Raw genomic sequence first — 12,057 nt, 5'->3', positions numbered from 1 at the left:
CACTAGTTGGACTTGTTACTCTACCTCACTGAGCAATAACAACTCTCACCCTAACCTCTGTGGGTATATGTGACAACAGTTATGTACACGCCTTTAGAACTGCCAAGTGCCACATTATCCTGTATTATCCTATATTACAGGATATCCTATATCCTGTATTATCCTATTCACATGATAGGGAGTTCAAAAGCATACAGGGGTTCTCATTATTCACAGCAGTTACTTTCTGTAGAGTCCATGTGAGCGTGGGATTGTTACATTCTGGACTGTTGCTCCTAGGGGAAATACACGGTTAGGTTCCTGCGAGCCTCTGGTCACATTTTATCACATTTTATCCATACAGGACCTCGTTCTAGATGTGTGTTTGTCAAGGCACCTTATTTAATATATATTGTCAATCCATTAAGATTGAACTCCTAGCCAATAGTGCTAAAACTTAATGGTTATCAGGGAAGCCTATCTAACATGCATATCTTGTCTAGAAAGCGTATCATGGCCTCCTTTCTTAGGAGCAATGGCATTTCAGTACTACAGTTAAGGGTATTCTGGAAGACAGAGAAAATTTAATTTCTTGTATACAAATGTGCCATGAGCACTCCTTTTGCGTTATAGATAAATGTTAACAAGTAGGTAAACTCCCAAATATGAAATTTTTAGGTATTATATAATAAGAGGAATTTTGGCTTTCACAATGTTTATTTAGAAATAACTGGGTATATACATGTATGCTATGTGTCAAAGACAGGTGAGCTGAAGATTTGGGATAGAAATGGGTCCCCTGTTTTTGACAGTCTGGTTTGAGCAAATACTAAACATGTCATGAATTTCTGTTCTCTCACTGCATTTTAATGATAAATGCCTTTTTGGGGTTGTTTTTGTTAATGGAAAATAATTTAATTTTGGAAAAACAAGATGGAGAGATGTGTTTTCCATTGAAATTTCTCAAAGTTTTCACTGCTTATTTTATTCTTTTTCTCTTTTTAATAATAACTGGGTATTGAGGTCAGCCCTTCCTTTATTTTTATAAATTGAAAATCCAAGATCAGATGTAATAACACTTTCTAAGATGGACTGAGCACTTAGGATGTGCCAGGCTCTATGACAGGCCCTTTGCATTCCTGGTACCATTTCTAATCTTCACAACAAAGTATATGCCATGGGTTGGGGGTACCATTATTAGGAAAATGAAGCCTAGATCTGCAGAAAACCTGCTGAGGCTCCTTTAGGAGGTGGGACAGCTGGAGTCCCAGGTGTTTGCAGCGGGGCCTGTGTCTTAACTGTCACTCCATGTCATCTCCTCTTCCAGTCTATACTTTATTAAAAGATTTGCTTTTGGGGGTGCCTGGGCGGCTCAGTGGGTTAAGCCACTGCCTTCGGCTTGGGTCATGATCTCAAGGTCCTGGGATCAAGTCCCGCATCGGGCTTTCTGCTCAGCAGGGAGCCTGCTTCCCTCTCTCTCTCTCTGCCTGCCTCTCTGTCTACTGTGATCTCTTTCTGTCAAATAAATAAATAAAATCTAAAAAAAAAAAAAAAAAAAGATTTTCTTTTGTAGCCATTTTATCTTGATGTCCAGAGTGTGTCTTTGGGTCATAATGATGTGATTATTAATCGTACTTGTTTAAGCCACATTTGAGTGACAAGCAAAGGTGATTATGATAGTGATGGTATTATTTCAGAAAAGGTATTGAATTAGCCTGTTATGTGACTTTGGCCCAATCACTTCACCTTCGTGGACATTGCTTTCCTCAGCTGTGATATGATATAGTTTAAATAAGTTATTCTGTAGGGCCCCCTGTGATTCTACAAAGGTAATAGTAATAATGAAAAAAATCCCAATACATTTCTAAGAATGACAGTTGAAGGCAATTATAAAAGAATGAGAAGCTAACCTTAAACGATAAGTCACTGGGCAGATTCCTTCCGTGTAGATTTCCTTCAGCCTGGGGGAGATCTTGGACATTAAGACAATGCTAAATTCTCTTTCGGATGTGAAAAATTAGATATAATTGCTTCTCTTCAATTTTAATATTACTTCTTGCCTATCATTTAACATGGTCTCTCATCAGTGTTTTACTTCTTCTTTAATCATTATAATAAAGGCCAAAGGCAACTAAGCAGAAATTTCAATTAACTACTTGCCATTTGTTCATCTATCAATTCTGCTGCATTCCACTCTTCGGACGTGGAGATAAATCACAGGGGGATAAGCTGCTCTCAGGGCCTCTCTCTAAAAGCAGTAGCCGGGAGGTCAATCCACCACATTTTCCTCTGCCTCCATTTCTAGAAATGCATTATATTACTCATCCCCTTCAATAACCACTCTAGTGGAATGACAGAACTCCTAAGCGGGAAGTAAGTATTTCGCTCTCGTACATTTCCTAACCTCTAGTGGCAAAGGCAGGAAAGTCCAGAGTGAACAGGAGAGATGCTGGTGCCGTCATCTCGTGTCCTCCTTGCGTGGCACCTTCCTGTAGCATCTAGGACGCTAGCCCCTGGTGGACCATCCCAGGAATATATGACTCCAGAGACTAGCATGAGTAGGTGTTGCTTTACTTCTGTTGCTTCTCAAGCATTGAAATTTGTGTTGAGGTAGTTGCAAAAACACATGCTGTTGTAAGAAGTGATACAGAGAGTTCCCTGGTATATTTTGCCCAGTTTTTCCCAAGGAAACACTTTACAAAACAATAGGAGAATATCATGATCAGGATGTTGAGATGGATACAATTCACTGGTTGTAGGTGTATCATTTGTGTGTGTGTAGAAATTGTAAAATTCTTTTTAAAAAAGATTTATTGTGAGAGAGACAGAGAAAAATGCATGAGCAGGGGGAGGGTCAGAGGAAGACAAGCAGACTCCCCACTGAGTAGGGAGCCTGATTCCAAGCTTGATTCTAGGACGCTGAGATCATGACCTGAGCCAAAATCAAGAGTCAGACTCTTAACCGAATGAGCCACCTAGGTGCCCTGAAATTGTAAAATTCTATTCAATTTTATAACTGTGTAAGTTTGTGTATTCACCACCACAGTCCAGATAATAATTCCAACAATTCCTAAGAATTCCTTGTGTTGCCCTTTTATACCACCTCAGACCCTCTCCCCTTTTGCCCCTGTCACTAACCACCAGCAACCCCTAATCTGCCCTCCATTTCTGAAGCAGTCAGCCTCTGCAGGGTCTCACCTGTCCAGGTAACAGCTGTCAAAGACTGGAAATGGATTCTCTCTTGCCTTTTAATCATATCTTAATATCCCCAGGCTTTCTGATTTTTCTTTGTGGGGGGCCTTTGGTTCATCTGGGCTTTTCCTCAGAAGATTAATATCTATCTGAAAATGAGGTGCCTAGGAATAGGCCATGACATCCTGCTGGGGTCTGACTGTACTCTGCTCTGGACATGATTCTCTTATTAATGTAGCTCAGGATAGTACTTATTTAAATATCAGTCACCCAGAATACTGGCTCACACCAAACTGGCCAGAAAACCAACCCGAGTCTTTCATGATACCAAGGGTCTTCTGTCTTCCATTTATGTCTATTTTTTTTCTTCTTCTTCTTCTTCTTCTTTTTTTTTTTTTTGGTTGAATGCAGGAGTTTTTAAGTTTATCTTCATTGTATTTCATGCCATTATTTTATCCTGTCTTTTTAGCCCATCAAGAGGCTTTTGGAGTTTGTTTTTTGTTTTTTATTACCTAGCTTGTTAAATATTCCTTTCATTAGCTATGTGTCATTTGCAAATTTAATGACCATTCTATTTATATCTTTTTCCATAGAAATGTTAAGAAAGGGGCACCTGGGTGGCTCAGTTGGTTAAGCATCTGCCTTTGGCTCAGGTCATGATCCCAAGGTCCGGCGATGGAGTCCCACATTGGGGTCCTTGCTCAGTGGGGACCCTGCTTCTCCTCTCTCTCTGCCTGCCACTCCTCCTTGCTTGTGTGCTCCCCCCAACGTCCCCCAGCTGCCGTGTCAAATAAATAAATGAAATGTTAAAAAAGAAGTAAACAGGGATCCTGCTTTAGGTTTCTGCTTATCTTTCTCTCCCTTGACTTGAAGAGTTTTTGAGATACTATTAAATCTGTTGCTGAAAATCAGATACACAAAGTCTGTGACATCACTCAGCTAGTAAATGATACAGAATGGACATAATGACCGCTGGTGGAATTTCTTCTTTGTGAAACTTTGTTGCTTGTGATTCTGACTTCCTTCTAGAAGGACTCAGAAAGGGAGCACTCCACTCTAAAATTTTGATGTTGGCTGACAGTGATCACATTTTTATTTCTAAATAAACACACTTCCTCCATTCCCTTTAGAAAGATCGTACTTGTCCTTGACGAGGGAGTCTTTCTTCTATCCTTTTTCAAGCATTGCTCATCAAAGAGCCCATGTGAAGTCCTATTATTTATTTAGCTCCATCTCCTTCCCCTTCTCTGATAGGATCGGTTTCTGATCAGCAGCTGACCCAACAAAGCGACAACTTGGGGGCATCCATCTCTAGGGGGTGTCGAACCTCCGGCTGAAGTTTAGTCTGTCCTTACAGGTGAATATTTACAGAGCTGGTGAGTGCATATTGGCCGGTTCTCACTGAAGTGTATGTTGCTTTCAAAGGGGAACTTAAAAAGTGTTTCTCACCAATCCGGCTTCTACTAAATGGCCAAATATTTAAGGAATATTCGCCTCAGGAAGTGGCCAATGGTTAGCCTCCCCAGGTGCCTCCAAGTCTTCATTGCCCTCACTAGGATTCCTTTGACTGTATTAACAGAATTTGTCTTCAGGGTATCAGCTCCCCTCCCTGCTTCTTCATCCTTCCGAAAGACGCAGGTGTTCTCCAGAAGCAACGCACAACTCTTGGTGTTACACTCCTCTCGGTTCAAATCCCACCTCCACCAAAGACCAGCTGGCGGACTGGAAGCCAGTGGTTCTTAGCTGGTGTTGACTTGGCCTTGCTGGGGACTTGTGGCAGTGTTTGGAGACATTTTTGGCTGTCACAGCTGGGGGATGCTCCTTGTATAAGTTGGTAGAGGCCGGGGATGCTGTAACTGCTGTAACTGTCCCATGATGCATGGGACAGCCCCCGCCGCCCCCCCCCCCCCCCCCAGCAAGGAACTGTCTGACCCACAATGGCAACAGTGCGGTGCTGGGAAATTCTGCTTCAAGGAAATAATGTAACCTTTCTCAACCGCGGTCCCTTCTTCTGAACAATGAGGGTAACAGAGGTCTGGGTGACACTGGGGCAATTACAGAGAGGATTTTGCTTACAACACAGACCATAATGACTGCACAGATGGCATCAACAAAAGGCAATTTTTTTCTTTCTTTATGTTCCAGGCATTGTGTTGGGTACTTCCTAAGATGTTATTAGCTTAATACTAAACGAGTAGTTCATTTACTCTGTGAATAATTTTCTGAGGACTTTCTATACGCTAGGCACTCATCTGGCTGCTACAGATTGATTAGCCAAAAACAAACAAACAAACAAACAAACAAAAACAGCCTGCAAGAACCCAGCCCTTGAGGGTTCAAGAAACGTGCCTAAGGGTTCAAAGCTAATGAGAGGCAAGGCCTGGATTCAAATAAAACCAGTGACTGTGGACCAATGCTGTGTCCCCCCCAAATCCTGGATTGAAATCCTAACCCCCGGTGTGATGACATTAGGAGATGGGGACTTCGGGCGGTGATTAGGTCATGACCAGTTAGCGCCCTTGTAAGGAGGGACAGGAGGGAGCTTGCTTCCTTTCCCTCCACTGCATGTGGACACCCGGAGCAGATGGCCACCTACCAGCCACGGAGAGGGGCTCGGCCAGACACCTGATCTGCTGGCTCCCGGACTTCCCATCCTTCAGAACCACAAGAAATGCCTGTGGCCTACGCCTCCCGGTCTGTGGTGTTCTGGAACTAAGACATCAGCTCTGCCTGTTTCCAAAGCCTACATTCTCTGTGCTCCATTATTATCGGACACCTGCTTTCAGAAACACCAGACTGCCAGGTACATGAGAACCGCAGATCTCGCCTCCTTGCTGATTTTCTTTGACCATAGTAGCATTGTCATCCCACTGTCTCCCCTTTTCAATGGCAAGCCTTCTGTTTCTTTCCCCCTTTACTCTGTATGAATTCAACAAATGGTTCTTGAGCGCTTGCTCCCTGTTAGGAGACAGTGGGATGACAAGTCACTGCCTTGGTCCACATGGAGCTCCCGGGCTGGTATAGACAAGAGTCAGTATCTAGGGGACATCGGTGCCCTGGGGACCAGGGGCAGCTCCTACCTTCCTCTCGTGTGCATGATGCCAAGGTGCCATCTGACCTTGGGATCAGCCACTTCCTTACAGGTGTTCCCATGTTCTTGACTTAACTCATTGCCACGTGCTTGGTTAGTTGACGTGCACAGCAAAATCGTCCTCTGGGGGTACAGAAAACTCTGGGTGGACCCTCCTATGCCTGAGGTTCAAGTTATGCATTTCACTTGGCACAGATTTATAGCCCAGTAAATTCTCAATTACAGAGGATGCTGCCTTTATGATGTCATTTGTTCATGACCTTGACGGTCCATCCACGCTACAATGTATATTGTAATTTTGCTCAAGTGTGACTTGAAACACACGGCCCGAAATACTGATGAGCCAGTATTACTTCTAGTGAGGGGACTTAGCAGTCCCTTAACATTTCTGTCAAAACGTGATGTTGTGACTCTCATGAAGCAAAGAGTCCACTGTTTCAGGTGCGTGCGTGGCAGATGTTACTCTACGAACATCACAGCCCAGTGTCTTTGGGCGTATCAGACTGTCATAATGTGGAGTTTGTTCTAATGGAATGATTACGGCCCTGAAAGGATCAAGTAACATTTTCAATGGCTCCTGACTGAACTGGAGGAAAGCCTGTGGGAGATGCAGGCACTCACCAGAGTCTCAGGACATACCATGTCTCCCGAACGCCAAGGCTCTCCTCCACTAAACGGCCGTCTCTTGTTGATGAATGGCATCCCCTGGCCTCCAGCTGCCTCCCTTCTGGACAAGTTCTTTTGTTCTGCTTGAGGCCATGGACTGTCCTCAAGAGAGACCCACCTTCAAAACTCCACTGTACCACACCCTAGTTCGGTAACTTTGGGGACTGGTTCTCTCGGGTTGTTTCCTCATCCTATAGATGGGGCTGATCGTCACAGGTCTTGCTTCCTTGGATCGGTTGTGACATTTAATTGTCACATTTACACACAGAAAATGTCGAGCACCCAACGTAGGAGGGGGGCGCACCAGGCCCGCAACGTGGGAGGGGCGTGAATGCTCAGCCTTCCTTCCTTCCCACCTGTCGATGGAGCTAAGGGCCCCTCCCATCTTTTTCCCCAGGATGTGGCCTTTTCCTTTGGGACCTCGTGGGCGGCTCTGCTCATCTGTAGCCCTGACCTGCATGTTCCTGGCTCTAAGTCCAGGAACTTACCAGGTGGGTCTCGTATTCTCGTAATTATCTCTTCCTCTTGCCCCTATCTTTTAAAATGAGCACTTTTTACAATTAACGACATTCTGACCACCACTAGCTGCTGGACACAGGGCCCCTTCCTCCTTGGCTCACACACTCCCCACCATCTTACTGTTTCCATTCCTGACTCACAATACAAGCGCTCATAGTAAAAAAAAAAATTCTTTCATTGACTCTACATCAATCACTTAAAAATAGTTAACCAATCACATTGGTATTTTAATTCGGACGGTGCCGGTCTGTGGTAAGAAAGGGGCAAGAGGGACTCTCCGAGTCACAATCCCACCGAGGGGTGGGGGTTCTGCCATCATCTTCCAATCCTCGTTGGCCTTCTAACTTGAAAATGATACCAGCCAGCTTTCTCAGAGTGAGAGGGAGACAGAACCCTGCTGATGTGCTTCGACAAAGTTAAATACTGCTGGGAGGAGGGGGTCTCAAATAAATGAATGTGTAAATTTCATAGAAAGCAGCAGGGGGCAGACACTTGGCTTTACCTCTGTTTTAGTGTCTGTCGCACACCCAATGATGCTGGGCCCACGGCCTTCACCGACACAGAAGCCCCAACCACCAATCACAACGTGTTTCAAAGGCAAAACACCCCAAAGATGATCCGATGACACCCTTCTTTTCTTCCACATCACTGAGCACACCAGCACACCCTCTTGTACTGAGAAGGTGCTGGTGATTGAATCAAGGGCAGAAATCGACCTGGCAACTTAAAAAATCCAGATTCACATCCCCTAACAGAATTCTTATACCAAACATATTCTCATCAGACGTTTATACATGAAGCACAGAATTCTTACCTATAACTTTTCCTAGAAAGAGCGACTTCGGAGAATTGAACAGTGTATCAGATGAGCTCGGCAGATGGTAACTCACAGAAGGATAGTGATCGAGCTGCGGGAAGAAACCAAGAGACACTTAGAGATGACTGTTGCTAAGTTGCCCTGGAATCCAGTCTTCCCGGCGGGATGAGTCCCTCTCTGAACCCTGGGGTCCAGATACCTTCCTTCATCCGTGCGGACTCTGAGATAATGGCCTCAACAAACACGAAGCCCATCTGTTCCTTCTCTGGCGTTACTTGACAACATTCTGAGCTTGGTAAGTGAAGCCTCCTTATAAATTGTTCTTCAGCTTGTGCACATTTTCTGTGGATAATCTGTGCACATTTTCTGCAGGATTAAGATCCTTGCTCATTTTAGTAGAGTAAAATCTGCTTGATCCGATCTCCAGCATTAACCCCTAAGATAGAAAATGCCTCTTGACAATGAACTTCCTTTAAGATCCACTTACTGTCCTGTTGTATTCGCTCTTTCCATCAGTGCAAAGAGCTTACAGATACTGACTCCCGGAGCAATGCACATTTCTGATTCCATTTCTCGAGTACAAAGTACAAATTCTGGTGTCCCAGAATCAGAGTCTGTCCTGGCCTCTGAGCCCTGACACGGCTTTTCCTGCCTTAGCTGTCTTTCTACAACTCATACAGTCTACTGGTGTTTCCCCCACTGGGAGCACCTAGAGTTTTCTGTGCCTCTTTGCATCCACCTGTGGAGAATCACTTTTATAGCTTCTGAGGTGAGTTTCCTACTTGCTCAGGTAAGCGTCAGGGGCCGTGTGGGTCAGCAGAAGCCTGTGTCCCTTCCCAGCACAGGCAGGCGAGCAGTGGCCTGCTGAAGGCAGCAGCAGCACCCCCAGAAGCTGGACCCACTCCTGGGTCCTTGCTAGTAGCCCCCGAGATGGGCAAAGCTGCAGGAAGCTGGGCTGCTGGAAACAGTGCTGGGAAGTGAGCTCATCCCACTGGCCATGTGGAGAACGGGCCTCCTGGAGGAAGGCTCCTTCATCGTGACTGCCTATCTCCACCTGACTCCTGAAGCAACTTACGAGAAACCGAGAGGTTATTGAAAGCCAAGGTTCAGAGTCAAAGACCCATCCCATCTCAGGAATACAGGGAGATCTGACCAGGAGAGCCAGTACAGTTAAGTTATGGTATAGCATTGTAACAGGTTCAAAAAACACTGTAAAGCAAACACTGGCATGCTCAAGTATAATTCTAAGAAGTTTTCTATAATTTTAAGTGCATCATTAATAAAACCCTTATTCTGGCCAGAGAAGCTTAGATATTTTAAATCTCATATAGTTGCTACTCTGGGCGCTAAATATTAGCTAGCTACTTTGGCGCCATCTGGTGGTATATATGGGCAACTGCCGCTGTCGCTCCACTTCTGTGGCCAAAAAGTTTTTGTGGTCAAAAAAGATAACCATAGAATGCCAACATAATAGGTTACCCTGAATGCTTCACGATGCTTCAGCGATGATTTCCCCCTAAATACTTTTTATCCTTTCATCTGCCTTTCTAAAGAACTTAAAAATGGATACAAACAATATATTTTCATTATAGAGAAAATAATAGTATAGATTTGCTGAAAATAACCCACACCTTGTGATAATTATTAGCTTTTTCTTTTTTAAGATTTTATTTATCTGAGAGAGAGCGAGAGCGAGAGCACAGAGGGAGAGGGAGAAACAGACTCCCTGCTGAGCAGAGAGCCCGATGCTGGGCTCAATCCCAGGACCCAGAGATCCCGACCAGAGACGAAGGCGGACACTTAACCGACTGAGCCACCCAGGTGCCCGGATAATTAATTTTTTTATCAAGTCAATTTTTAAAATGTATATTCTTTTGAGATATATATATATATATATATATATATATGTTTTACAACAACTGGACGGAACCCCACTACATACATTGTTTTGCACTTACTTTTCCCTACTTAAAGACGTACTATGAAATTCTGTGATTCGATAAACAACTACATCATTTGTCATGAATGACTGGTGTTCCATTTTATGAATGTACTGAGCACAGTCTTAAAAACTCTCAAATTTCAGTGTTTAGACTTTTAGATTTCTTGTGTCTTTTGGTCCAGTGCAGTGCAAGCACACAGTAGGTCCTCAGTAAAACTGTGCTGACTTATGGTCGAGGAACCAGGAAAGCTGTGCGCACAGGGAAATCAGTCCGGGACGCGGCCTGGCCCACCAGCGGGGTTACCTCCCTTTCCTTAACCCTTTGTATGATCCAGACCAGACAGGCTTGGCTTTTGGGCAGCATTCAGTAATGTTTGTGCTGCGCTCACCATGAAGTAAATCCCTACTTCTGTCTCCACAGGTTACTTTCAGCTTTTCCCATTCCTACGTATACGCAATCGAGAACCTGGACCAAAAGCTAAAATTTACATTTATTTACATTGTTTGTTTTCTTTTGTTTCAAGGCAAAAGTTTTTGAATCTTGATTCTGCCATTTAGAATATCGGTTCTGATGTTCTGGTTCTGATCTGTAAACGTCACAAACTCCCCTAAAGCTTAATTCATGCCGGAAGGGAGGTCTGGCCCAGCCACAGGCCCGGGGTGTGATCAGTCTGTGACCGCGCAGCCCTGTGACAAGCGAAGTAAGAGGCCCCAGCGACTCCCCCGCACCCCCGTAACCCCGCGGCCCACGTGCTGCCGAGGCCTTCTGGCTCCGGCCACACGCGCATGCGCACACCGCCCGCCGCCACACACGCGCACGCACACACCGCCCGCTGCCACACACGCGCATGCGCACACCGCCCGCTGCCACACACGCGCATGCGCACACCGCCCGCTGCCACGCATGCGCACACCGCCCGCTGCCCCACACACGCTTCCCCACCTGCTCCCCCGAGGCTGGCTTACTGCTTGTCCCGCAAGCAGACCGGCTCCAGGCGGGCCAAACAGAACCCTCTGCTCTCTGGGGGTTGGAACCACCACCCCTTCTCCAGCGACGTCGGAAACCTCCACGTTTGTCCTTCCGGGGCACCCTCCCTCCCTCAGCTCAGGGGGGGGCTCAGTGAACTTCTACTGGAGCTTCCTTCTGTCAAGAATATCCCGTTATTGTAGTTAATTCTTGTATCCAACACCGCATGTTAAACCAACTGTGTGGTTTCTATCTCTGATTGGACCTAGCCAGGAGAGGAGGAAGCAGGTATTGAGCAACTACTGTATGCACCGGTTGCTAGGCTTTCCCTGTCTTACTGTATACTGGCTCGGTGTTCCCTTCGGGTAATACAAAAAGCATCCAAAGTCAGAGCGAGTGGCAGAACCGCCTTCTAACCCAGCTACATCTCGCTGCAGAGGCCAAATGGGAAGCAGCCCGCGCAGTCTCCAGAACCAGCCAGGCATCGCAGCTCAGGGAGAGACTCCCGGGCTTCTAATATTTACATTTGAAGGAGAAACTGCCCTAAATCAGATAAGGCAAGAAAAGCACAACCTGTGGAAGCCTAAGGACGCGTGCCTGTGGAAGCCTAAGGACGCGTGTCACCGTATCAATTCCCTCGTGTGGCCGGGGGGGTGGGGGTGCTCTTTCCGAATGAGCCCCGGTGCATTCGCCATGGTTAAGTGTAATAATTTCAAGTTAATTTCTTTGGGGTCTGAGTGAGCTATTTTGCTGTACATTTAGCTGGTGGTCATTTCACTGGCAGTTAAGAGGCAATAAGAGATTGTGTAATGGAGGCCCATTAAAATTAAAGACTGTGACTCTGTGAGCCCCCGGACGACCTTAAGGGAGCACTAATTGGTTCG

At 45.5% G+C, this 12,057-nt stretch overlaps 1 protein-coding gene across 1 annotated transcript in view; it reads right to left on the bottom strand.

Annotated features, from left to right (window-relative positions):
- Positions 1-12,057, bottom strand: part of CNTNAP2 (contactin associated protein 2) — a 1,947,395-nt gene that overhangs the window by 102,946 nt on the left and 1,832,392 nt on the right. The window contains exon 21 of the mRNA XM_059172148.1: positions 8,262-8,355. Within this exon, the coding sequence (XP_059028131.1) occupies positions 8,262-8,355 (94 nt within the window). The remainder of the gene's footprint in view (positions 1-8,261; positions 8,356-12,057) is intronic.

This window comes from Mustela lutreola, chromosome 4 (assembly GCF_030435805.1).
Source record: "Mustela lutreola isolate mMusLut2 chromosome 4, mMusLut2.pri, whole genome shotgun sequence".
Lineage (NCBI taxonomy): Eukaryota > Metazoa > Chordata > Mammalia > Carnivora > Mustelidae > Mustela > Mustela lutreola.
This window is presented reverse-complemented; position numbering and strand designations above follow the sequence as displayed.